Source organism: Anguilla rostrata, chromosome 7 (genome assembly GCF_018555375.3).
Source record: "Anguilla rostrata isolate EN2019 chromosome 7, ASM1855537v3, whole genome shotgun sequence".
NCBI lineage: Eukaryota > Metazoa > Chordata > Actinopteri > Anguilliformes > Anguillidae > Anguilla > Anguilla rostrata.
The window spans coordinates 17,047,765-17,075,129 of NC_057939.1; the positions used below are offsets into that span (position 1 = coordinate 17,047,765).

General features: G+C 42.7%; 1 protein-coding gene across 1 annotated transcript; it reads right to left on the reverse strand.

Annotated features, from left to right (window-relative positions):
• Positions 1-5,473: 5,473 nt before the first annotated feature.
• Positions 5,474-26,850, reverse strand: nrip2 (nuclear receptor interacting protein 2). The gene is made up of 6 exons (XM_064343279.1): positions 25,992-26,850; positions 14,955-15,314; positions 10,764-10,846; positions 10,222-10,364; positions 8,839-8,891; positions 5,474-7,298 (listed from the first exon to the last, which is right to left on the reverse strand). Exons 1-6 carry the CDS (start codon positions 26,145-26,147, stop codon positions 7,176-7,178), a joined length of 918 nt encoding a protein of 305 aa, XP_064199349.1. The 5' UTR covers positions 26,148-26,850; the 3' UTR covers positions 5,474-7,175.
• Positions 26,851-27,365: the final 515 nt, after the last annotated feature.

Sequence of the window (27,365 nt, forward strand, 5' to 3'; positions counted from 1 at the left end):
TGTGTGCGTGCGAGCGAGTGAACGAGAAAGAGCAGGACAGTGAGGGAGCATGCTGGTAGAGGGGCAGCATGTACTTTCTGTCTTTTTAGGGACAAAAGTGGTGCATTTCTTTCCCCCACAAACATTGGAATGTTCACCCCACCGTAAAAATGTGCGCCGTTGGAGTGTGATGGATGCTGAGTGTATGACCCTTGTCCTTCTGCTCTTAAACTGAGGGCAGACGGTCTGTGACCCTTCTCCAGGATAGAGCGGCGATGCTGCCAACCCTGGGAAACGGCCATCCTAAGATAACATCTCTGCCAGAGGCATAACAGGACAAATAGATCTCCATTAGGCTTCAGTCTCCTCCGGTCCTACACTGTGCGGCCTGTGTACATTTCTGTCGGCTTACCGCCCGTGCACCCGGTTAATGGGACCGTAGTGTGCTTGGGGCCTCAGCTGTGTGGAGGCAGGAGAGGCCAGGTCCATCAGACTCACTGATGTGGACTGCAGGGACAGGGCTTACGTAAGTTTAAAAAAAAATAAATAAAAAGGAAGCCATTTTTGTCTGGACTCGTGAGCTTGTCATCTGAGTCTGGGTATACTGCAACTGACAGCGTAAAAATGAAATGCTCTTTCAGGCATTGGCCTGTTACTGCTGTGGTCCAGCTGGATAATACATGTTTATTCAAAACATGGATTTATTACACAAAATAAAGCATCCTATTGCAGCACTTCATATGATGATAATCTTACGCCAGAGTAACACCATTGTAGTTATTTGAGGAACGACTGTGTTGCAACAATACAATAGTGTTACTTATTTAGGCATTCTATGGTGTTTGAAAATGTGAAATAGCTTTGTTTGTGTAATTACAGGTTATAGATCTGTAAAGCTGTCCCCTGACCACCCCACCCCCACTCAATATAATCTATGAAAGAGCCACAGAGAGGTTCATAATTAAATTCTTGTGCAGATGGCATGATTAATATATCGAAGAAGAGGTCCAGGGTTAAGTCTATAAAGAAATCTTCTTACTTTGGGAAGATATTGACTAGAAGGCTTTATAATGGTTTTGAAGAATTTATTTCTCAGATGTAATGAAAAAAGAAAACTCTTGAAACACAAATCCAATAAAAATGCTAATCTTCATCTGCAGTGGGAATTGTTTTAGTGCCATGGTCTCTGATAAGGCATGAACTAATGACCAGCCATTTCAGAGAAGAGGAGGACAAGCCTTTACTTACCGAAATCTTCTCCAGCTTACTATGACAAGGTTGCCATGCTACCACTCCTCAGTTCAATTCAATTCAATTTTATTTGTGTAGCGCTTTTTACAGACACACTGTCACAAAGATGTTTTACAGTAGAAATACAATAGAAATACGCTCTGCTGTCGTGAACGGGGGAATTGATGGCTGCACTCCTGTGAGGGTGGAGCAATCATGTGATATAGTTCCTGCCCTCATTTCCTCAACAAGGTCACACACACACACCAGTGATTGTAATTTTTCTCCTTCCCTTACTCCTCTTTCGTCCTTGTAGTAGCCCCTCCTCCCCCAACCTGATCACATGATCAAGTAGTCACCTGACCAACAAAAAATGCACAATGAATTATGAATGAACACCAGTGAGGTAAGCCACATAAATACTAATTGTGTTACACACAGCTCACTTTAGAAGGAGTAGAGCTCATGTTGTATTGGCAAATTAAGCCTACAGCATGTTTATATTTATAGGTACATCAAATGTCTTGCAGGTGTTTGGTCTGCCAATGAGAAGTAAGCACAGTTAAAAATGTGCCTTATTCTTTCCAAATAGAAAAGGTAGACAGCTCCTTCACCACTTGCAACTGTTTTAGAACCTAAAATCTCCCCTTGATCACAACACCCTCACATTTTTTTTAGTTCCTTTCTCAGCACAGCTCAGAATGTACCCCAATATGGGCAGAGTCTCCTGCTGTTCTCAGTGTTGTAGCCTCTTACAGTATGTAAACAGATGGATTTTAGTCCTGATTATGAGCCAACGGGGGTTCACAGCCTTCCAGTCATTCTTGAGGTGCTGCTGACTTCGCCTCTGATTCCCGGGTGCACTTTGCCATTGACATGGCTGATTAATGACACCCAATTCCACCAGTGTCACACTTTAATACTCCACCATTTCATCACTTATGATGCCCTGAAGCAGTGTTTTTTATTGATGGCACACAGGACATTTTAAGTAGCTGCTGCTTCCATGGGAACCTCTCATTTCATATATTCACAAATGACTGCAAACAGCATTTCTTTTTAAATCAGCATGACAGTATTTTGTAAATGAGATTTTACGAGTAGTTTTGCACAGTAACCAGTGTTTAGTGTGCACTTCAAGTCTCTGACTTCATGAATGTATCAGTGAGCTGTGGAAAAAGTGCACTCCACAGGTAAAAGTGAGCTGTGGTAAAGTGCACACTCCAGGAAACAGTGATCTGTGGTAAAGTGCACACTGCAGGAAACAGTGAGCTGCGGTAAAGTGCACACTTCAGGAAACAGTGATCTGTAGTAAAGTGCACACTTGAGGAAACAGTGATCTGTAGTAAAGCGCACACTCCAGGTAACAGTGAGCTGTGATGCACTGTGCACTCATGGAGGTGGTCAGTTAGAAGTGGAAGCTTAGTCTCTCAGCGTAGAGGAAGGCACCCCCCTGCTCTGTGTTCCCGTGGGAGACTCCTGCCTGCGCAGGCTGCGGGGATTTTCCTCCCCTCCATCATCTCACACTGAGTGTTTTATGGTCTGCTCCTCAATGAGACGTGCCTGATTTAAATTCCCCCCGCGTTTGCTTCACCCAGCGAGGAGAGAACCCGCAATTGCCTGGTCCTCAGGGGAGTGCTGGCTGCATTAGTCAGAATATTCTATTATGTATCAAGTGGGTGTAAAAACCTAAGAATCGGAAGGAGTCACAAGTCTGTGTGGATGCGTGTGTGCGTGCGTGTGTGTGTATGTGCGTGCATGTGCGTGCATGTGCGTGTACGTGTGTGCGTGTTTTGTGTGCATGCGTGCCCACACCCGTTCATTTGTGAATTTGTATATTGTGGGGGGAAGGACCTGCACTTATAAATGTTGTTGTAGCTCCACTTTGGGAACCAATCAATCAAAGGATGAAAGGCAGTGTGACCTTTACAAAAATACTCATCTTGTTTACCCTCTTTCTTAGACCAGCGTCACACCGAACCCCCAGTAGCTATACCCAAATATGGAAAATTATTTTAAATTTATAACTGAACACTTACTGTAACTAATCCTGACATCCAAACGACATAAGTATAGGCTTTGGGCTCTCTGTACATAAAGCAACAAAGTTTTGGTGGGCTGCCAGTCAGAAACTGAGGTGAATATCCATACGAACGGACACACTACCAAGTGACCTTTTTTATTTTGTTTTATTTTTTGTGTGTGGCTTAATAATCACTATAATTGCAAGAAAAAAAGTGACTGCAGGGGGTTTTTTAAGTGGTCATAGATGCTCACCAGACACATACAGGTTACCAGCTGTCATTGGTGGGGGATAACCCTCTCCTGTGATTGGCTGTACCTGTGGTTTGTGGTGCAGAACCCAGTCACAGGATCGGCAGCATTGCACGGTGCACAGTGACCTCAACAGAACCCCATTACCTCCAGTATATACTGATAGCGTTAGGTTGTTCTCTTTGTACTCTAGCTCTGGAGAAGTGAACTTCACTCCTGGTTTTTGTTTTCGGCTTAACATCAGCAACCATTTCAGACCCAAGAAACCAGGTGCAGTCGGTTAACTGTGTAATTGACTGTTTTAATTGCTCAATTAAGTGCCGAGTAACAGCAAAAGCCCTGCGGCTCTCCAGGATGAGAAATGAGGAGCACTGCTCTGGAGGATTTTGTTTCTGATGTATTTTTTCGTCTGTCTGAGGTGGCAGCTCCTGCTCTGCTCTCCAGAGCGGCTTTTATTTCTTTCAGGTGTAAGTGAGCAGTGGGGCAGTGTCTGTGGGGACAGGCACAATTCCTCTCTCTCTCTTTGGCCGGCAGTCAGGGTAAATGGAGAAGGAGGGAAGGTTGAGAGGAGAGGTTTACGTAAGAGGTTGAGGTGGGGAGGTTTAGATCACAGAGCCATGAGTCCTGTGACAGTGCTGGCATAGGAACAAGCTATGTCTTTTGAGCTGTAAGTGAATGTGGCATGTGCGTCGACACAGAAAAAACATGCCAAAGGCTTCCAAGTGTACTCACAGATTACAAACAGCAGCACCGCAGTAGAAATAATTTCAAAGACCCACACACGCACTCACGTGTCTGTGAGGCATTGTGCTTCTTATGTCAGTAATGCATTCCTGCACAGCGTCCCTTTCAACAGCAAAGCAGATTCTTTGAACTGGAAAGCAAGACAAATCTGGGTAACTTTGTGGAGTTGTTGAAAAATGCACTGCAAAACGTGCGATGCCTGGCGCCGTTTGACACGACAGCTATAAACCACCTCTGGAAGACCTCAAATTTCAACCGCAATCTCACGGAACAAACATTTGACCATAGATTGCCATACCTGTGCAATAAAAGCTTAACCACTCTTAAGGGGGACAAGAGAATATTGACCACTACTGCACTTCTGTGTGTTTGCCTACCCCATTTATAGTTAACATGACATACGGTATGGCTACAACAAAATGGCCACTGTTGTACTTGATGAGGTCAAAATGACTCACAAGGCCAACAGAAACATTTTTCTCCAAATATTTCCTGTGATAAGTCTATAGTGCATGAGGTAGGAACACCTAGGCATGCAAGTGGGCGTCTGGCCCCTGTCTGACAGGGGTGGGAACAGGAGGCGACGGGACGTAGGCCACTATGCTGGGAGGAGGTCATGGGAGGCCACCCCTCAAGGCCCAGCTTGCTGTGGGAACATCTGCTGCTTCTCTAGAAACATGAAAAATGGCTTTTTATAGCCTTGTACCAGCACAGAGCATGAGGACATCAGTGTAGAGTAGTGCTTTTCCAAACAGATGGAATGTTCCTGCAATCATACCATATTAGACCAAATCACTGTATACGGTAACTTGGTGTGAACATTAACCAAACTTCTCCCTTGTTAGACAGCTTTACGTAAGGTGAGGCCCTCCCTCAGGTGTTTGCAAAATTAGGCATCCTCATGGCTGCACCGATAAAATAACATTCCCACTGATTAGTTTTATGTGTTGTTGAGTCGTGATAGGTCATCTGACCTACTGACTTGCACATTTTTGAGGTTTGGGTTAACCATGCTAGGCATAAGGACGCTGGAAGCGGAGGGATGTATCTGAAAAGTCCTGAGTGAAACCTGAATAGGGACATGTTTCATATACATGCATTGTGTTACTATGAGCATATTTTTACAGTAGGTTTCATATACCTAGAATACATCTTCAGTGCTTGGTTTGCAACTTAAGTTTATTTTCTAAAGTATCTTTTTCACCCACTCTTCATCACTCTTTGAAAGCATCTCAAGGTGAAATGATTAGCCAGAATACATATTTTTATTAAGCAGAGAAAATACTGTTCAGAAAAACACACAAAATAACTTCTGTCAGACACTTGTTTCTTACTATCTATACGTGTACACTGCAAAAAAAATAATTTTCATAGTTCTCATTTATTCATTATTTACCAAAGAATACAGAAAATTAAGTGTTATAAAAGAATTCCTCCTCTTTCAAACATATGGCCCCAACATATATTGTTATTAATAACAATAAATAAGAAGGAAATAAGAAAATAAATAATCTAAAAACATTAATTTAATACTGTATATTCTTATTCAGTGATAAATAATCATATAATGAGAAATAGTTTCTAGAAAGATTACTTTTTGCATTGCATTGCAGCTTGACACAGAATGAAAAATTAATGTATTGTCTTCATGGAAAAAATGCTTGATAGTCCAGAACTAGAGATGATATAAGCGGTTTGTGTAACATACTGTATGTGTGAGCAGATCGAGAGCTCAATATCTATGTACATGACTGAAGATCATCCAGTAAGGCTGTCCGGAAAGTAATGTGACAGTTTGCAGAGAATTAGCTGGCCCAGGTGTTAGAACAGAAGCCATGGCAAAGGACATGACAAGCCAAGTCAAAGGCGGTAGACATTTCAATTTTGCACAAATCGGATCACCAAAATATGAATGCTATTAACCTCAGGGGAAGCAGAATAAGACAGGCCAAGTGACGATATAGCGGTGCTTCCCAGACAAAGCCAGCGGTTTATTTTTATGGTCCTATAGCAGGGCCTAGGGACAGCATAAGCCTCAGACCACAGTGATGGATGTGCCCTGTAGGAGATGTGGGAAGGCAGCTAAGGTCACATAGTGACCTGTGTAACCATGATTGGAAATTTCACAGAGCAGCAATATATTACTTTTTCTGGCTTGGAACACTGGCAAGAGTGAAAACAGAGCTCCCACCCACACACACACATACACACATACACACAGCTGCCCGAATCTTAAGAAGCATGCAGAACCTATTTGCTCTTGTTCACTGGTGACATGGTCAGCCAGGATGTGGAATGTTTTGAGACTGTACAGACTGACAAAAATACTAAATATCTGCTCCCACCAACCCACCCCACCCTTGGGCCCTCCACTAATATTTCATCCAAGATATTAAACACTTGATACCATCACACTGATACCTTGGTTTCTGCTTTTAATTGGACAGACCACATATTGCGTCAGCTGGGTGAGATGTATCCTTCCCTCACCTGCCAGTGGTACAAACCCCAGCCATGCTGCTCGTCTCTTAGACAAGAGAGACGTGTCAGAAACACAAGCAAAACAGAGATGAATGTGACCTCTGTGAGGCATCCATATTTTTCTTGTGCACACGTACAGATTCAGTTAAGACTTTTGTAGAAAATACTAGTAGTGAGCTCTCTTCATTTAAATACACGCTTGCAAAGATTGACACATAGAAAATTTTTTCCCCTTGATCTCTCCAACATATGCACCAGTAAAAACATGTTCAATACAGAAAAAACAGACAAGAAGAAATTTGAGAAACAGAAGACAGCATAAATAATCTTAGCAAAACAAACATGGTTGTGTAAAGTGAGGAGAAAGCAGTGACCACCTCCAGGCTGGCCAGGAGAGACAGTAGAGTGGGATGGGGGGGGGGGGGTGGGGGGGCAGTACCACCAGCGACAAAGATGAGACAGGGGTGTCACATGGTGGTGTTTTTGTTGTTGTCGTGGTGAAACTGGCCTTCGGTCTGCATGTCCAGGAATGGCAGCTCATCTCCAGAGCCAGAGAGCCTCAGGACCCGGCTGCTGAGATCCACACAGCACTGAAACGGGGGCACGCATCAAAGCAGAGGCTTCAGAGCACAGCAGAGACCCTAGCCCCCCCCCCCCCCCCCCCCCCCAAACAAACCACCACATGCTCAATATGATCAACCCAGCTTTTGACCACAACCACACCCATTGATAATCAAGAACGTTCTAAGGAGATTACCCAGAAACCGTGGTTATTTATAATCCGATCATCAATACTGGACCAGTGGTTTTTTTTTTCATTGCTTGTTTTTAAAGATCTGCTAAAGAATCTTCTATCCCCTTGGGCAGCTAACAAATTAGATTTTTACTTGAGAGAGTACAGCTGGTGCAGTTAACATTGATTCATTCAAGGGATCAATCAATCTGGACACCCACAGAGTATGTCTTATCTTTTGCTGCAAGCAACAGCTCAATGCCTCTTTTCTGTTCACTTGGTCATCGACCCAAAACTGTCACCATGTGATGTTCCGAAGGAGGGATTCCACAGAGATTAGACAATGAGCAATGGCATCTGCTACTCTAGCCAGGAGCTGCTCATGAAAGTTAAATAACTGTGACCACATGTAGCTACCTGAGAGTATGATGACCTTTCCATTGGACTAAAAAAAAACCCTACTGCTGATAGGGTTTTACTTCCAGGTCAAAAGAGTCATAGGTAGAGTTCTTCTTTTTGTTTCCAGCTGCAATTGGAACTCTCGTGGTCTCTGTGTTCTCACTGTCTAAATTCAAATTTAATCTGCAGCGATAAGAAGTTATTCAATTTGAAATGTCTCACCAAATGAAAGAGCCATATTAAGACTATCACTGAAAGTTCTTTTTGTGATTAAATCTGATTCCCCATGGCATTTCCTCTGAAAGGCATCTAATGAACCATGCACTTGGAAGAAAATGTACTTGTGTTATGAAAGGCCTGCTAAAATTATTATTATTGTAATTTTTCTAAAAAATGAAATGATTGCCCACCTGCACTAGAAAGTATTATATACTCCCCCCTCTTGCCCTTTAAGTTTTTTGGCACCCCTGATAGAAGTGGTGAGCCTGACCATATCTTCCTATATACCTCAAATATGTCTTTTGCATTCAATTCCATAATTGTCTTCAATTTCATTGCTCTACCATACTTTTAAATTTCTTCAGGAAATGTCAGGATTAATGTTACACACTGATGTCAGGTTGTTTGGATGATTTCTTATGGCCAGAGTTTCTTAATTTTATTTTCCTTGAAGGTCTGACTATAAGTGTGCAGCACCAGAAATTCTTGAAATAATGTTGAAAAAGCACTTCTAAAGGATTTTACTAATGTGATTAAAATGTCATGCAAAGTGCTCTGTTCCCGAGTGCTGAAATGAAACAATGAATATTTAGATATCAGAGCAAAAACATTAATTTCTTTTACTTTCCATCAGCTGTAGCTGGAATATTCTTTGCTTGGTGAATATTTATTACTTGCTCAATCAGTCACCAAGTGGACACAGATTACTTTAAAATGCATTCAAGAACACATTAGGAATGGAAAATTATTCATTTCACAAATTCATGTAAGAGGCTTACTTTGAGTTCCAGCAGTGTATGAAGACCGAGGGACAACTCAAACACTTCATCTTCTGGGGAACAACAGAAAGAAAACAACAATAAATATCTAACCCACAGAGAACACCGTGTGTGATTTATTTGACAGCGGCATTATAATGCACGTATCTGACTTACGCTAATGAAATTTTGAATGGAGCTAATACTGCTACTCGAATACATGCTCACATTCACGTCATTCCTGGTGTGTGACTTTTGCCGAGAAGCTCTTATTGCTTGATTTTGTCTGGCCATATTGTTTGTTTTCTGAGATACTTCTGTTTATTAAAGGTCAGACACAGGCTGAATGCTGATCACAGACTGTTGGAGCACAGAGGTTCTCCTCTTTAAAGAGCCCAGACACACAGAGCTGTCCGCTAAACCCAAAATGCAGTAAATATTTTCCTGCTAGCACCACAGAAGCTAGCAGTTTCCAGCTGTGTGCCAGGCCGGATAACACATCTGATGACAACCCTGCTCTGAATTGAGATAACATGCACAAAGGCAGAGCAATTCAAACCAGCGGGTGATTCACCCACTCAGTCAGTACGCAGTGGGCATTTCACTCATTACGTAAGGGTCCACTGTACAACAAGCAAAGTTTCACCCTGCAATGACAGGTGGTTTGGGCCTACTTATCTTAGCTGAGCCTACAGTTGTCTGCAGATGTGTGTGTAGTTAGCTAAACCATGCAGGCCTGATTTATCTAGCCTACAAATAATAAATTATCGCAGTGCTACTCGGGCCAGTCTCATAACCACAGGATATTTATTAATCAATGACTTATTTTTAACTTGTTAGGACCCACCAATTCATTTTTGTCCCTTGCAGAGGGCATGAATCTGCTCTTTATATCAAGAACCATATATTCAACTAAGCTGAAACATATGCTACGTCGACATTCAATAAAAATAAATTAAGTATTTTGAAAATATTTTCACTGCAATGTGATTTCACTGCAATGTTTCTGTTATCGAAGACACTTGTATTACATCAAAAAAAATGTAATAGGTCTCAGGAGCTTAATGGTGAAGCAGCTGACAACCAATTGAAATCTCCCCAAAACTTTTTCAACCAGGTAAATGAACATGGCCAGGGAATCACAGCCAAGCTCGGGTAGAGGGCATACATTTAGAAGAAACATAAATTAAATCCATTCAATGACATGGCAGCCACCCACAGGCTACCAGTTTTCAATAAAAGTTAATGCACATCTCAAGTACGCAACTGAAAGTACGTAATTGCCGGTAAATGCCATTAACTTGCTTTCTTGTTTATTATCAGTTGCTAAAACTCCTTGTCATTGAAGTACACAGCCAAGAGAGCCGTCCTCTCCACCCCACAAGGCGGCTTGTACCTCCTTACCGACAACACAAGCCGAGCACAGCGTCCTCTCTCTGCCCAGCTGCAGCTGCAAGCCTTCCACCGTGTGAGGCAGCGTCGTGCTGACAACCGGACGGTGGCCCACTGTCTGCTCGTAGGCTCGGTCTTCCGGAGCGGGCATTAGCCTGGCAATTAAACAGAGAAATGTACTCGCCCATACTGGCTCAAACACAGAGAAGCACATACCAGAAGGCACAGGCACAGACACAGAAAGAGATGGACACTGAAAGGCACAGACACGTGCGTACACAATCACAGTAAGGCTCAAACAAAAAAAACCTCGGGCACTAGAGAGGCACGGATATTTTCAGATGCACACACAGGAAAGAATATTGATTCATGAGTCTTATCGACTGACAACTGCTGCAAAGCTCAAGATAACAAAAACCCTGATATTAAGCAACACACGTGGGCAGCTTTTTCATAAGTCTGATCTGTAAGTGTTCATCGCCGCAGGACTGAAGTTTACTATATTTGTTTAGCTATGAGTGGGTGTGTCATGTTATTGAGCTGGCGATTCTCACCCGAGCCTCCTGCAGCAGGCTAAAGAAATGCTGTTATGTTGGCAGCCAGTGTTGATGGAGGCCTTCACTTCTGTTTCGCAGCACTATGGAAAGAACACACACGCTGACGGACAGACAGGGCTTTGCTGCATAGCACTAACTTATGTGCTTGCAAGCGGATCAACCAACAATGGTAAGCTGAAGGACGAGCAAAACCAGCTGCACTCCAATGACTCATTGTTGGTTAATCTTTGTATGATTCAGGGCCAAAACTCTGCTGACTTACCCTGAAACCAACAACAATTTACAGAGTTACAAAAGATTAACAGTTTTATATTTAATAGGAAACTTGAAACAAGATCGTTTACTATAAGTCTTTTGTACCTCTATAAATATACATGAAAGCATAAGTATGTAGAGTGTATTTCTAATATATGGAAATACACTGTATAAAATTAAATGTTGCCACTGGTATATACGAAATGTTGTGCATATATAGCATAATAAATTTCATAATGAGTGTAAAGGTCAAGTAGATCTCACAGTATATGTATACAATTACATAATACTTAAGTTTGAATAATGCAGGCAGCAATATGTGTTGCATATTTGTCTAAAATAACCTAGAATACATTACTTTTTCATGAATAACAAATATGTAATACTCAAACATTTATCAGGGAGAGGGAATTACTGGAAAATCATGCAAAGCTTCTTTTCAGAATTAAATGGAAGCAGCATTGTTCTTTGCCAAGTTTTGTTCACATACTGAGTTTCAAAAACTGCACACAATATTTAATACATGCCCAGGACTATTCGTTAAGGTTTTGTAAACTTAACAGTTAATTTGTGTTTCACTAGGCCTGTTGCTGAGGTAGGCTTAAACTAATAACTGGGGTCCTGTAGCATTTAACCTAGGAAGCAAACCAGTACTCTCTCCTTTCTGTTCTATTGTAAAAATACTGTTACTTTCTGGGCAAAATATTGAAAGTCAGGAAACATTTTCAACATTAAGACTGGGTATCAGATAAGTTAAGCAGGCAGTGTAGACAGCTAGCTAATTTACATGTACATTTTACCAAACAAACGTGGAACAGCCTGAATGCATGCTTTGAGCTGATTTAACAAGCTTGCCAAAAACCTGTACAGGAGCTTAGCTTTTTACCCTTTTTGTTTACAAGTTTAGTTCATTTGTTTTTGTGTCATGTAAGTATTACTCTACTTTACAAGACATTCTAAGTGAAAGGGAAATTGAAATATGTTTTTTTATGACTCCATTTGAGCTAGGAAAAGCAAGGGCTTACTCACTGGCCTTATATGGACTGGAAGGACAGTGTGATCACAGTGGCAATCTTACATCTGGATCTCCCTGAGAATTCCCCAGTGTCAATGAGTTAAAGTGGAGGGAGTGAGAGAGAATATTTGGCAAACTGGAAGAGAGCCAAATTCAAAGGTAAGATGATTGCTTAGTTTCCCATGAAACTAAATAGACTAAAAGGTTATTTCCTGTTCTGTGCTGTACCTGATCCTTTTGAGAGATTTTGATGGTTCTGTGTTAACATTTCGGTTCACTCCGTTTATATTTACACCACATAGTTTGTGCACACGTTCGGAGAACTGATATAACATGGCACCCACTTTCTGACCAAATGGTTTATCAGTTTGGATAGAAGAAAACTTACATCTGTGATTTAACATGTATACCTTGAATTCAAAATAAACAATGTCTTAAATTAATATTTATCCCAATATTTCTGTCTTTTTCTCCTTGTTTGGGTCACCAAATGGCATTTGTAGACATGTCCCATTGCTGCCACTATCAGCATAGGAGAATGTAGGCAGGTGTGTGTCTCTTCCAAAGAGTGTGTCACCAGCTGCTGCTTCATTTCACTGAGTCATCCATCAGCTCAACTGACTAGTTAGTGTGTTGAAGGAGTACAGTTCATAGGCGCCATTTGAGTAGGCCAACTGCAGGACGTTGATCTACCGGAGGAGTCACTGTTGTGTGATACGATTTGGACAAACCTGTCCTTCTGATAACACATCTGCCGGGGTTATTTTGTGACCAGTTATACCACATCATGCTAGGCTGCTGTCCACATTACACACTGGGCTGTGGCTTCTCTCACCACTGCATCAACAGGAAGAGCCATCTGCCAGATGTTGTGTTTTGTAGGGCAGAATATTTAAATACTCTCTTCAGCATTACCCCATATGCGTTTGCAGAGAAGTAGGATTCTGTAGGTAGTGATATGGCATCTCCTCTGTGTTTTACACCTCCTCCTGCACCTCTGCCTGAATCAGAGGTGTGTTTTCCCAGCTAGATTCTATCGCTCAGTCGGAAATTCAAACTGATGAATTCATAGTCCTGCTAAGATGCTGACATCCCACATACCATATGGAGTTTTTTTCACTTCACAGCATCATTACCCAAAGGCTGCATTCTGCTAATGCATGCCAGATTGACAGCTGAGGTCCTCATACCACCGGTGTGTGAAGTTTAAATTTATCCATTACACTGATCCAGCAGTTTTCATTTGCATTTAAACATCTAAATAACTGCAATGTTTTTTAACGGTATCCACCAAGCATTCGCCTTTTGTATATTCTTTGTTTGCTTAACTTATTTGTTTCTAAGTAACCAAGATTAATCACAAAGTAATTACATGATTCATTTGGTCCCAATTTACTTTAATTGCGGTGTGATTTGTTTGGTAATGGGGCAGTATTACGGTTTTGTGAAGTGCTGAGACTCAGGGGTTCTGTGTTGATGTGAGACTGTTTTCCGCGGTTCATGTAGATATGGGGCTGAGCCTCTGTGGCTTGTGCAGAGCTGAGCTGTTGGATTGTTTTGTGCAGGTCTGAGTCACCATAGTCGTTGCTCCACAGTCAGGAGTGAATATGTGAACCTGACTGCATGTACTGTATTATACCCGAGTATCTGTCTTATTGTTGTATCCTTTATTGTTGAAAGTCTGCATGCATTAGGTATAATAAACCATAATACTGCAGAGCTTGTCTGATTGGCCCTGTGGTTAACTGGCTCATGTTCCCTGCCCCTTGATAATGCTGGCTCCTCTAGCTCTTCACACCCTTATGCAACACCTCACTTACATTGATTTTACAACATGCTCCCTTACAAGATTACTTACAGCATATGCCACATACATTTAAACAGGTATAATGCACTTATAAAGACCTTTAATTATCATTTCGTTATACATCATCAATTAAGCTTCATTAGGGCAGTAGATGCTTGTGGCACTGTGTTTCACTGTAAGTCAGGCATTGAACATTGCTGAGATTTTTGTAAGCAAATTAAACAGGTTTTGACAAGTTTCACACAACCGAATGAATCAGAGCAGCTCTGCTATCTTCTCTGCACCCTGTGAAGAGTATTAATGCAGAAAGAGAGGTCAGTGAACTGGGGGGTGGGTGAGTGTATGTTCTTCGGGAACTGAATAAAGCTAACCATTAAACCTGAGATGATGTGATCAGAATGGATTTCACAGTGTACAGGAAAGCAGTGAGTCATCATGGCCCAAATGGTGTCCTCCCTTCATTTACTTTTCTCATTACTTTCTTTTCTCATTTTTGGACATAACATACCAAAGAAAAAGAATTACAATGTGTGTGGAGGGGAGCAGGGATCTGTAACTAAATCAGCACATTATCTAAAAAGCCTTTGTTCATGTGTTTTTCTTTTGTCTGTGTAAAGATTATCTTCTGCTCCGAATTCACGCTCTGTAAAATAGGGGGTGTCCAAACTTATTTGAAAAGGACCGATGTGTCTGCAGGTTTTTGTTTTAGCCCAGCACTATGACACTTCATTCTACTTATCATAGTCGTGATTGAAAACCATTAGTTAATAGCTTGAATCAGGTGTCGTAGTACTGGGCTAAAACAAAAACCTGCACCCACATAATGTAGAAAGAGTGAATGCAGAACAGATAATCTTTGTGTGGACACCCCTGCTCAATCAGCTAGCATTAGAGAAATGCAATATTTCTAGTTTGCCTTAATTATTATGCTTTTCAAAGTCACACAGTTTTTTGGAGATGTGACATGTCTAAAATAGGAGGGAATAGGGCAGAGGGTAGGGGTGGGGGGATGGATGTATTTCTGCATAGAGAATTTGTTCAGTAGCTGGTTGCATTTTGTGCTAATAATTGGGGAAGCAGGGCGCGCAGGGAAAAGCAGTGACGTTTGTACCTTGCATCGCACCACCAAGGCTGTCAGAGTGAGGGCTCTCTCAGTCTCCTCCACTCCTGGCCTGCCCTCCTGCTGCTTCCCCACCATCTCCTTCTCCGCCGTGCGCTTCTCCTCCACGTTCCTCCTCTTCCCCTCTTCATCCTCTTCCTCATCGGACTTCAGGCTCCTCTCGCTCTCTTCCGGGGACTCCCTCTCCTCCGTGGAGTCCTCTGCCGTGCTCTCGCTCTTCTCCTCCGTCTCTCCGCCTTCCTTGCTGTCCGCCAGGGGAGAGCGCACCCTGGTGGCGGCGTCGCGGGTCTCCCCCCGCAGCCGCGTAATATTGCCCTCTAGGAGGCGCCGCTGCACAATGCTGTGTGGTTGCTGCAGGGAAATGGGGACGAGGAATGATGGATGGTTAGCTTGAGCAAATGCTCATACCTTGTGCATACTAGAAACATTGCTCATAATGAATATTCACCATTAATACCAGAACTAGGGCTCCGTGGCTGCCCTATGCATGTGATTCAACTGTGTTTGCATCATACGTATAGCCCTACTGTCATCCTTAGTTCATTGCTGGTTGTCAAAGAAGAACAGTTCACTGGGATGCATCTTCACATAGAATATTGACTGAATCATGTAAAATTGCCCACTATTGGAGCAGTACATTAATAAGATGTAATGTTCAAACTGTGCAGAATGATGAAACAACAGATATTTATTGAGCTATGATTTAATGCAACACCAACGCTTGGCTGCAAGGTGTCGGGTGAACATATCCTGTAAATCATTTCATGAGTGGATATGCTTTGTAGCATGGAGAAACAAGGTCGGGGAATACAAACAAAGTCGAGAGCATCAATGAAGGCGTGGGGAGATTTCAGTTTGGAGGCCATTTTCAGAATGTGGCAGTTCTGCAGGGAACATGATTAAAGCAAACTTCTTAAAAACACTTTAGTGTTTAAAAAGAATCGGCTGTTTTCATGATTTTATTTAGGATTTTGTAATGGAATATGTAACTTATGTGTGCATGTGTTAGTGGATATGTCAGCTAGAACTAATGTGTGTACGTACAGAATTAATGCTATGGAAACTCCATACAAGAGCAGACCTTGTACTGTAGAGACTGATGTTGGTGGGAGTGTAGGTGGAGGTGCTCAGGTAATGACCATAGAAGCTTACTGAGAGGATCAGAGTCAGGAATGGGCTGTGTTTCTCCCCTGCTCATTTACCATGGTCCACCAGCCTTCTCTGCCAAAACCATCAGAGCACACACAGGGCTGGCTATTTATAGATCAGATCAAAACCTCCAACAGGCCTGCTCTATGCACCTAATGATTGGCTGCTAACATCAGGGCATGCAGGCTCCCCAGTGGATTCTACCAAAGCAGACGATGCCCTCGGCTGTGTGTGCGTGTGTGTGTGTGCATTTGTGTTTGTGTGTGTGTGTGTGCATGTTGGTTGGTGGGAGGGCAGTGGTTTAAGTTTGTGAAGAAATGTCATCAAATGCTTGCAGGCATCCATGTACATACATCCATATGCATCCATGCGCACAAACTCAGACGATGCGGATTCGCTATAATTTAGGAAGAATAAAGTCCTTAACCCCTTAGCGCACAAGCCAAATCTTGCCAATCCTTGCCCATTTAGGGGGTACCCTATTTAAAGCCTTATAACTCCAGATGTGAACACCACAGAGACTTGAAAAATGGCTTAAATGAAGCAAGACATTTATACAATTTACAACACAGATGAGTTTATATTCATAATTTTGAAGAAATAAAGTGCCACAAATGCAACTGGTTTGACAAAAAATCTAAAATAAATTTGCACTTTTTAAGTTTGCAATGAAATACTGAGAGATTGCATATATACAGGAGGTTAAACTATACATTTATTTATCATTTTATTTATGCATTTTTCAATTTTGAATGAAGCTTTACTTATACAGGGTAGGTTGACTGAGCCGGATGCTCTTTTACAGCAATACCCTGTTAATGCTCGCCCACATGTAGGCTAACCTCCATGTCTTTGGATTGTATTTGTTTTCTTGTTTAATCAGAGCTTGTGTCAAAATATTTGAGTCTATTAATTATGAATGGCCAATAGACAGGTCAGAGTTGTATCAGACTTCCCTAAACCTGGAGCCTTTGTTCCTGTGATCCTGTTGTTTAAATATACACAACCTCATTTATATACCCGGTGCCCGAATGGCATCCTTATCCATATCATATGGTTGCTTTCCTCTCTACTGCAGTTTGAAGCATTCCTGCTTTCACCATGAGAGGTGCACAAGGGGAAACAGTCATCCCCATTGTCCTCGCTCTCTATCCGATTTACTCATCTTTGATAGCTCTGCTGCTATCTCTGAATTCGCTACAATTCTGACAAGGGGGGAAAGCCAGGCAATTTTGTAAGCAAAATGCAATTCTTCAGATGGGCTCTCACTGAAAGGCAATCATATTGTGCACGTTGCCTTAAATTAATTTTCAATGTTCTCCTCTCTCCAGTATTGATGCACGTATATGAGGATAATGGGACTCATTCACAAAGAAATAGAATTGATAGCAATAGCTGATCTTCTCTGACTTTAGGACTTGGCTAGCAGGTGATACAAGGGCTCCTGTAAGCTGAAGTTGAAATGTACATTCATATGGAATCTTTGCTCTCCTAAATCAATAGCAGAGGTTCCAGCAATGAACAATATTGACATATATAGATGGGAATCCCACAATGAGTAGGGGAGGGGGGGGGGGGAGAAATAAAAATAAAATGTTTTTGTGTCTTTTTTTGTGTGGGCCTTCTGAAATATTATTGATGTGTGCAGGTTTGAATACAAAATAAATCCTCCACCATGTTGCACGTTAATTTTGCTGTGCGACAGATTCTGCTCCTTCAGGCAAAAGGCATACATGTGCTCTTACTGGGCTGGACAACGTAGATGAAACAAACCCTGTAGGGTGCTATGAGTCATGTTTCCTGTGCACATACATATTATGATGCATTGAGCACAGCCGGCTGTGGGTTATTTGCAGTGTGGATGGGGCTGGGAAAGGGGAGGGCTTGTCTGTGTGATGGACTCAGCCGGGAGCAGAAGGCCAGGGTTCTATAAATGACTGTGGCTCTGGTCTGTTGTCTCTAACTAATTCAGACAGGATGAAAAAGAGGCATGCTGGATATTTCTGCTTTTCAGAGACAAGGTGAGCACTCTTGAAGACATTGTTACAGGTAAAGTCTCTGCCCAACCCCTTTTGAGCCCTTGCAGACTCTGAGAGTATTAGTGAGAGGGATATGCGGGAGGGGGGCATCATTAATAAACAAGATGGCAAATTAAATGCCACGCTGTTGTTTTGTCGCATAATATTTTCAAGCCATTATGATGCATTACACTTTTTTAATATTGTATCAATTTGTTCTGGCACCAGGGTAGCATAAATAATCTCTCTGAATATGAATTAATATGAAGGGAGGAGGAGGAAAAGGAGTGGAGAGAGAGAGGGGGAGAAAGAGCAAGAGAGAGAGTGTCCCATGCTGGCCCAGTGCTGGTTTAATAACACTACTGCATGCCCTGCCATGCCTCACTGCCCCATCCCTATCCCCTCTGACCTTGCTGTGTAATTACCCTCCCCTGCAACACTGAAAGTGACAACCACATCACCTCTCTGATTGATATTTTTGTCGCTGCAACACATCCCCCTTCAATTCCCCTCCTTCTTCACAGTCATTGTCCCTCACTGTAACCTGCTCCTCTGTCTCTCTGACTCACTGCGCCGCACAAACACGCACGCAGAAACACACGTGTGGAGGGAGGGAGGGAGAGAGAGCAACAACCTGACAGTGCCGGACATAATAACAGTTCATCAGACTGACACACGCCTTTAATGCCCTCCCTCCCATGAACAGTCACTCATGTCCCTCAGCCCATAGATCAGTGCATCTTATGGATACCACACTGTCACACAGTCTCCTGGCCTTCCTCTGATATTCCTGAGTGGATGATAAACCCCCCTCACATATTAAGGAGAGTGATCCTGAGACCCAACTCTTCTCCCCAACCCTTCGGGGAATACCTGGTTGAAATTCCCCAACACCACCTGTCTAGTCTCTATGACTGTCTGTCTGTGCTCATAGCGAAATTGAAGCCTGAATTCTGCCTTCAGGGATATGAGAACTGGGATGATTTATTTTTTCTTTGCTTACATTAGTGGTGTCATTTGCTTAATCAGGAAATGAGTAACGCTGCCCCCGCGTTAAGTATTAGGAAAACTGTGTTTGTATGGGCGTAAGCAGAGGAAGATAATCACAGTAAGGGAATGAATGCAAGTTGATGGATTGGGATGCCCTGTGAATTATCATCTAATCATTTATCAGTTGGGACTTTGAAACATTTGATTACCTTCAAGCATTCAAATTATTGACTGATTAACATACCTAAAATTGTTGTATAGCATAGCAAAGTATTAATATTACAATCATTTTACAATACACTGATGTATCATAAGAAGACACATGGGAGACACACTGTGCTGATACAGGATAAATGTAATAATACTATGACTATGATTTGTTGATCTTTTTTGGGGTTAATAAAGCTTTTATTGGATTTGTTAATGTCTGTAAGGAGGCTGAAAATAAAATAACCCTGGATTATGACAAATATCTTTACAAAGTAATGTCAATAACTATAAAAAATGCACATTTCGAGTCGGACATAAAATCTGTATAGAAAAAACCTCAGGGATGTATGGGTGTGGTCGGTACCACCCCACCACCCCCCTTAAATCTCCCAAAAACATGCCATCCACATGAAAATGAACACACGTGGCTACATCCATGAATCAAGAATGGCAGAGGGCTTCATGGCTGCGAACACCAGGTGTGGAGACTCAACCAGCACAACCGGGAATAGCGCCAGCAACAAGCTTTAGGAATTTAGCCAAGCCAAGATGTCTCTGGTTATCATTTTGAAAGCTTTCCGGTCGCTTCACAAGCGAGTGTTTGCACTGATCATGGCAGTGTAGCCATAGCTTTTTAAAAACGCCACCCATTTCATCTTAATTGCATCATTCTTGGGAAACTGAAAAAAATGACACCATAGTGTTACCCTCAACCCCATCCTCTGTATTGCAGTGCATGCAGGGAGGGCACAGTACCCTGGGTAAATTTAGCCTGCTTGCAATGCAAATGGTGGCTTGATAACAAAAAAATGAAAACTATAGCTCTATAGCTCTGGGGGTAATACAACTAGCCCAGCCAGCTAGCCAGCTAGGTAGTGTCATCACAAAGGAATGGAGAAGGAGGTTGGTAGAGTGATTAAAAGTGAAAAAATAGTAAAATAACTACAGCTCTGTACAACTACTACACATTTGTATTGATAATGCGGACAGCTCTTCCCTCAGACTCAAAGAGGCTGTTTTAGTGGAACAGAATTATTTCACTTGCCTCAAACTATGGGAAGACATATGCAATGAGACAAAAACATTTATTAACCATTACGTCAGGTCCTCCATGATGTCATGAAGGATCTGCACCAAATAGCTCAGCCCAGTAATAATTTGAACTCCACCCATTTCTTCCCCACATAGATGGAAATGTTTAGACTCATTTGATATTGCATTGCAGTAGATTTCTCATACTGTTGCTAATGATTAATACATACCATAGTCCCATACAATGTAGTCTAAAGCTATTCACTTATTTACCTGTACAATCGCTTTAAGGAATTGACGTAAATGATTGAGGCCTTAACATGATCTCTGCTGAACATAAAGAGAGAGAGAATCTGAATGACTAAGATAGCAGGACAGGCTGAACACAGGATGTGGAAAGAGAAAGAGAATAATTAAGAAAATAGATAGATGGAATGGTGAGAGAGGAATAATATGCGGACTAGGATTAGCAGAAGGCATGACAGAGAGAAAGGGAAAGAGTATAGATGAGGGACAGGTAGAAAAATCAACAGGTTTGGCTGCTTCCCCCAGCAAGAGAAAATCCTGCTTAAGCCTTGTTTTAATCATGTATGAGATTCATTACCTGCATATCTCCCTTCGCTGCCACCCAAGAGTGACTGAGCCATGGCAAATTGACGCTGACGGCCATGAACATTACGATTTCTCTCTGGTCCAAAGGTAGCCAGCCAGCGGCTGCCGATTTCAATCAAGCCTGTTATAGTGAGGCCACCATATGGAAATTGTGTTCCCAAGCAGAGCCGGCTTAATTGGGCTGTTGGCCAGCAGCAGTATAAATATTCATTTGTGCGCTTATTTTCATATCAAATGCGGTGAACGTGTTTACCCATCCTTATACCTCGGAGAACACATACAGCGACTTGCCTCATGGATAGACACGAGTCAGAGCGTGTTACAAACTAGGCAAGTTCTGTTAGGGGGGGGAGGGGGGGATTTTGTTCAGCTTCTGCAGAGTTGCTCATAACGCTTGACCCCCATGTTGAGAGGAGAAAGAAAGGGCTGGGCAATTTGTATTAAAATGGGAAGAAATCTTTGGTCTCCGTCTGCCTTCAGTCTGCACTGTGTGGGAAGCAACGTACAAAGACGACTGAGGCTCGGCACTGCGGTGGGTCACGTATCATCAGTGTTTTATCTGTTTTAGATTCATGCCCTGTGGGGCCAAGCAGAAAAAAAAAATTATATTCATGTGGCTAAGCCTTTGAAAATGCCCTTCAGAGAAGGTGACCATCATAAAATATGCAGAACTCAGGCATGGCACATGGACAGGAGCCAGTAGCGGGGAAACTCTGATGCCTCTGTTTTTTCCCATTCCCCCATTGTGTCTTTGAGTTTGAGAAGTCTCTACGCAGCGGCTAATAAATGATGGCAGTGAGGGCAAATTTGGCATTCAGACATTTGAGAAGGTGGTGCAAAAACAACAATATGATGAGGAAGCAGACTGCCCCCAAACATTTCCCAGAATCGAGCATGAGCACAGAGCAGCGTAATCACAACTGAGGAATTGTCATTACGACCAAAACCAAGCTTTCCTTGATTTGTGTTTTCAGTGGCAGATGGTACCCACCTCTCAGCTCTCTAATCACTTCAGTTAGCTGCAATGACAATAATGTCTAATCCCATGTGTCTCCTTACTTTGCTGAACAACAAAAACAATTTTTCTCTCAAAAAGATTAAACGACCATGAAATAATCAACAACATAGTAAGTCAACAGTAGTTAAAATCAACGTAATATGTGTATATGTCCTTCATTTAATTACTGTTATTTTATAATCATTAGTATTTTCATGTATTCCTGTTTTTAACTAATATCAACTTTGAAAATATATTAAAATGAACTTAAAATAGCTTAAAATAACTTTTAAGCGCACCCCTATTGTATTACTGGGATTGTAACATTGGACCCCTTGGATCCAAATTATACAACATAGATCAATAAATCCAGGGCTGGGTGTCAGAACCACACGTGGTTGGTGGGGATCCAGCTTTAAGGGGAAACATCAAACACACTGAGGTCCATTACGCTGGACCCATCTGGTCCTGTTCAGTCTTGCTCAGTGTAATGTAATCTCCTGTCATAGCCTTTGCCTCTGCTCTGTGTCCTGGCCTCTCCTCTGTCCCCTGAGAGCAGAGACTAATTGCCATGTTGGCCGATTATCAGACGCCATTATTATATCATTAGATTACATTGCACTTATTGATTATAAAAGGGCCGCCTGTGCCTTCCTGATGATATTTTGATGCTATATTTTATTTATATTCCATTGAATTTCATACCTCACTTTTCTACTCCTCAGGCTAACACTGATGTTCTCCACTTTTGTAAGTCACTCTTTATTCGAGAACCTGCTAACTGATTGTAATGCAATGTACAGTAAGGTAATGTAATGGACCACCACCCACTGTCTCTCATCACGAGATTCAGGTGACTAAGACAAGGCCCTATTTCCTGTCTTGAGCATTTCTCAGCCTTCCAGGGGTGCAGGTTAAGAGAGCAGCATGGCACGCTGGCATATCCTGCAGAGCCAGGTCTTCTTCTGGCCTCAGCAGGAGTTAATTCCTTTCCCTTTCTTTCCTTAATTAGCTCCTTTATTTTTAGCACCATCTTTAGCTTTTTAGCAGTTCCACTCACAGCCTCTCATCTCCTTGCATGCACAGAGGATCACCTGACAGCTAAAATTGCCCATATTCCCTCCCTGGAAACATCTGGGGAACACCTGCTACTCGCTAGCCTTCTCCCTGTTAGTCACAGTATGCCATATGGGGTCTTGCCCTTGTACCACATGAGCAAGGTATAAAAATATATTGGATGTGTGTAAAATATGTGTGTGTGTGTGTGTGTGTGTGTGTGTGTGTGTGCATGTGCATGTGTCCATGTCCGTGGCTGGGAATCAAATTCCAGATGATTATACATTGCCATAGTTGTACACTTCGCATAACCAACAGCAAACAAATAAAACAAATCACAAAGTACACATTCACCATTGCTTATTGTGCTACCATCACCCCTACCCTCACTGCTACAAAGATTATTGGTGATATTGCTTTGCTCTGTGTGCCTTGACACATTATAAAGAGGACATTAAGCTCTGTGCTATACATTCTCCTGTTTAATAGACAAACATTAGTGTGCTATATCAGATATAATGCATGGTATGCACTATCCTGAAAGCAGAGCAGTGTGCTATACACTCCCCTATGTATCAGGCAAATGTTTACATTCAGTGCACCATTCTGTCAAGTATAATATTTTGAATATTCTACTCCACACAGGGTTCCAGCTCCACTGGTTTCTGTTCCGTATGACCAGAGATGAGATTCTGGACTAACACCTGCAGGCACACTGTCATAAAGAGCTCTTTGTGCAGGGAGGAATAACAGACATAGACAGAAACAAGTAAAAAGACAGAGACAGGGTGATAAAAGGAGAGAGGGGGGTGTTGGATCTTTTGATAGTGTGTACACCAGGTTAACATCTCTGTCAGAATGAACACAAAGTGCTGCACACATTACCTGGTTTCAGTTTTTTACCACATATTTTTATACATATGAGCCCATGGCATTTTTCTTACAGAAAAAGGGCGCTACTTTCCACATTCTATACAACTTTGGAAAGGGCACTTACAGTAAACAGTTCAGAGGACACTTTTATCCTTCTCCACATTAAGTAGCTGGATCTGCCCTGCCAAGAACTGAGCTCTGATTATACCAGCATGTATAAATCCTCTTATTTGATTTGAGCAAAACATCCACAACCGCAGCCCATCCACATCCACAACTCTGGCAAGATGGATGCTTCCCTTTGCTAGCAGCCTTTTATAAGCCGTGCGCAGAGACAATAAAGCAGTCAAGGCCGCGGTCTTATCTGGAACCGAGCGAGAGAGAAAGAAAAAACTGAGCCGAAGGGAGAGGGTTCGGAAGGAAATTATTAATAAAAGAAAGTGTTGTTGAGCAGCTGTTGTCACTTGTTGTTAGCTGTCGAGCCTGGTGTGAAAGTGAACGTTATAAATGCCCGGCGTGATTACACTGCATACGCCAGACCGCACTGGCAGTCGTTGTGGAGTTTCTTGGGGAGCAGTCAGGGAGTTTGGGTGCTTGCCATCTAATAAATACTGTGGCAGGATATGACAGTGTGGCAGTAAAGCTGTTATTACAGGAAGCCCCCCATGCTCTGGATTGATAGAGCGCTAGCGTGTGTGTGTGTGCGTGTGTGTGTGTGTGTGAGAGAGAGAGTGGGGGGAGGGGCAGAGAAGGAAAGGAGAGGGGTGTGCAGTGGAGGCAGATGGGGTAGGAGGGCAGGGTTGGGGTGTGTCAGAGTTTCAAGGATTATAAATCTGTTGTAATCTCACTTTGAAAACGGGTAGTTTTTTTTTGGGGCAGGGCCTAATATGTAAAATATGTCAATTGGACAGATGCTAAAAGTATTTGAGAGCATGGGCAATGCTCAGGTTCTGTATGGGTTCAGGTGTCTGTTGTGGGATTTTCTCTCAAAGTGGCATGCCTCCAGGTATAGAATCTGACTGTAACACAAGACCAAACCTTTTTCAAAAAAAAAAAAAAAGACTGAACCATACCCACTTACAAACATAATTATTTAATGGCATGTATAATTCTAGAAACTAGGATAAAGAATACTGCGCATGCATGTACATATTCCTGTGTGTGTGTGTGTGTGTGTGTGTGTGTGTTTTTTGTGCGTGCCTGCGTGCATGAACTGAAAAGCTCTGTCTAGCACTTCATGGCCCCTGGATCACAGCACTGATTCAGCCACACAAAGTACAGTACAACAGGCAAGATAGGTGATCAGAATCTACATGCAATTAATACAGGTGCTCTATTCACTAGGGACACGGTCAGTGCACAATGCTATTCCAAGAACTTATTGATTACTCGGTTAGTATTGAGCTATTGGTAAATGGTTTGAGGATAAATGTTTTTTTTTTGTTGTAATTACAGCATTTTGTGTAGGATGAATGCATGACTGGCTAAGGTAAAAATGGTGTGTGTTCTATTGATCTAGTGGCTGGAGCAGCAAACATTGGATCCCTGTGGGCTTGGTCTGTGCCCCCAATATAATGCATTTCTGCTTGTCTACAATCAAAATGATTCATTATTTAATCATTTTTGATTCATTAAAGCTGACATCCTCTCTGTGACTACAAACTGTTAATATATTGATATAAATTTATGTTGACGTGTTACAAGTTGTATTTAAATAGATAACATTTATTATGATTTTTCTCCATAGTTTACTGAAAGTATATTGGAACCTGTCACTAATGATGATGAATATCAATAATGAAAAATACATCATTATTATTAATACATGATTAATATTATTGGTATTATTATTATTGCTATTATTGGTATCATCCCTTTAGCTGAACACAGTGTCTCTATCAGAGGGGGGAGAGAAGCCTGGTGCATGCATGATTAGAAAAGCATCCCCCGGGTAGATTGCAGTATTTCAGAGCTGAATGGCCATGGGTGACAGGAGCGACGGGGACGCGGAGCAGTGTCCGAGTCATGCGGCAGTGCCGGGAAGGGGTCGGGACGTTAGAGAGAGGCGTAAGCGCGTGAAAGTGTACTCACCAAGTCTTTGGAGGTGCCCAGCCTCTTGAGCCCGTCCAGGGGCAGCAGGTCAGCGGAGTCCTTGTGTGAGAACTGCGTGGCCTGCTTCAGACGCCTCTGCTGGTGGAGGATGGCCTTGTCTCGCATCTCCAGCTCGCTCTTCTTGCTCCCGCTCATGGTCAGTCACAGTCACAGTCACCGTAGCAGTCACAATCACGTCAACGAGCTCTGACACCGCCGCAAAATCTAACACATCAAAGCACGGCACAGTGCAACACAGCTCAGCACGACACAACGCACTATGGCTCTGCGATACAGGAACAATACGAAGACCTCAAACGGTGTGTTAAATTAGACTGCACAGCACAGGGCACTGAAACACAGCAAAGCACGCAATAGTGTAGCAATAGTTTAGATGAATAAAGTCTCGTCCAGTCTGGGCTCTTCTCCCGTGTATAGAGCCACAACCCCCTGCATATGGGATTTCCACCTCTTTGATCTGAAGTTATTGTGACGCTATAGTCCTTCAGTCCCAGCGTGTCTGCTTTCCCCAGCTGCTCATCATCATCAGCGTTACTGTGGTCGTATTGTATTCTACGTATCAGGGCTTTCCTCAGGCTAGCTTCTGTGTGTGTGTGTGGAGTGTGGCTCTTCTCCTTAGCCTGAGCAGTTTGTCCTTGCAGTGCTGCAGATACAAACTGCTCCCTCTCTCTGTCCCCTCCCTCTCTTCTCTTTCTCACTCTCTCATGCTCTCTGGCTCTCTCTCTCTCCTCTCTCTCTCAGTACCCCTATCTTTCTTGGTCTCTCATTGCAGCCCCACAGGATGAGGATTTGCTGCCTCTCCTCACAACCCATCCCTCCTACCCCTCTGCCTCCACAGCACACACCTCTCCATTCCTCCTCTGCCCCTCCCTCCACTCTTTCTGTCACCTTCTCTTTCTCCCTTGCTCTCTCTTTCTCTCTCTCTCTCACACACACACAGGCCTCCTGTCCTACCCTCTCCTGCTCTGCACAAGGCACTGGCGTTTTGCCATCAATTACTCCCTTCTGCTGAGGAGAACGAGGTAAACAGAAAGCATCAGCCCAGAAAACAATGTTAGCCGGCTGCTGCCTGTTTAACCCCTCACCTTCCACATCAAACAGCTCCACTACTGTGCTTGGGTTACGCTGTGCTTTTTGCCAGGACCTGCTGCCCATAGATTGCTTAGCTTCCTTCTGTCTTTCACATTGCATGCACATTACAAGGGGCAGTGCTAAGGATGACCCACACAGTGCAAATTCAGGGCTAGTCCTGGCCTAAAGTGGGGCCTTCATGTATTTATGCCCTGAGTGCATTTAGCACTTTACAGATCTTGGCAAAGATGCAGAGTAGTTTGCTTGTTATTCCTGTGCATT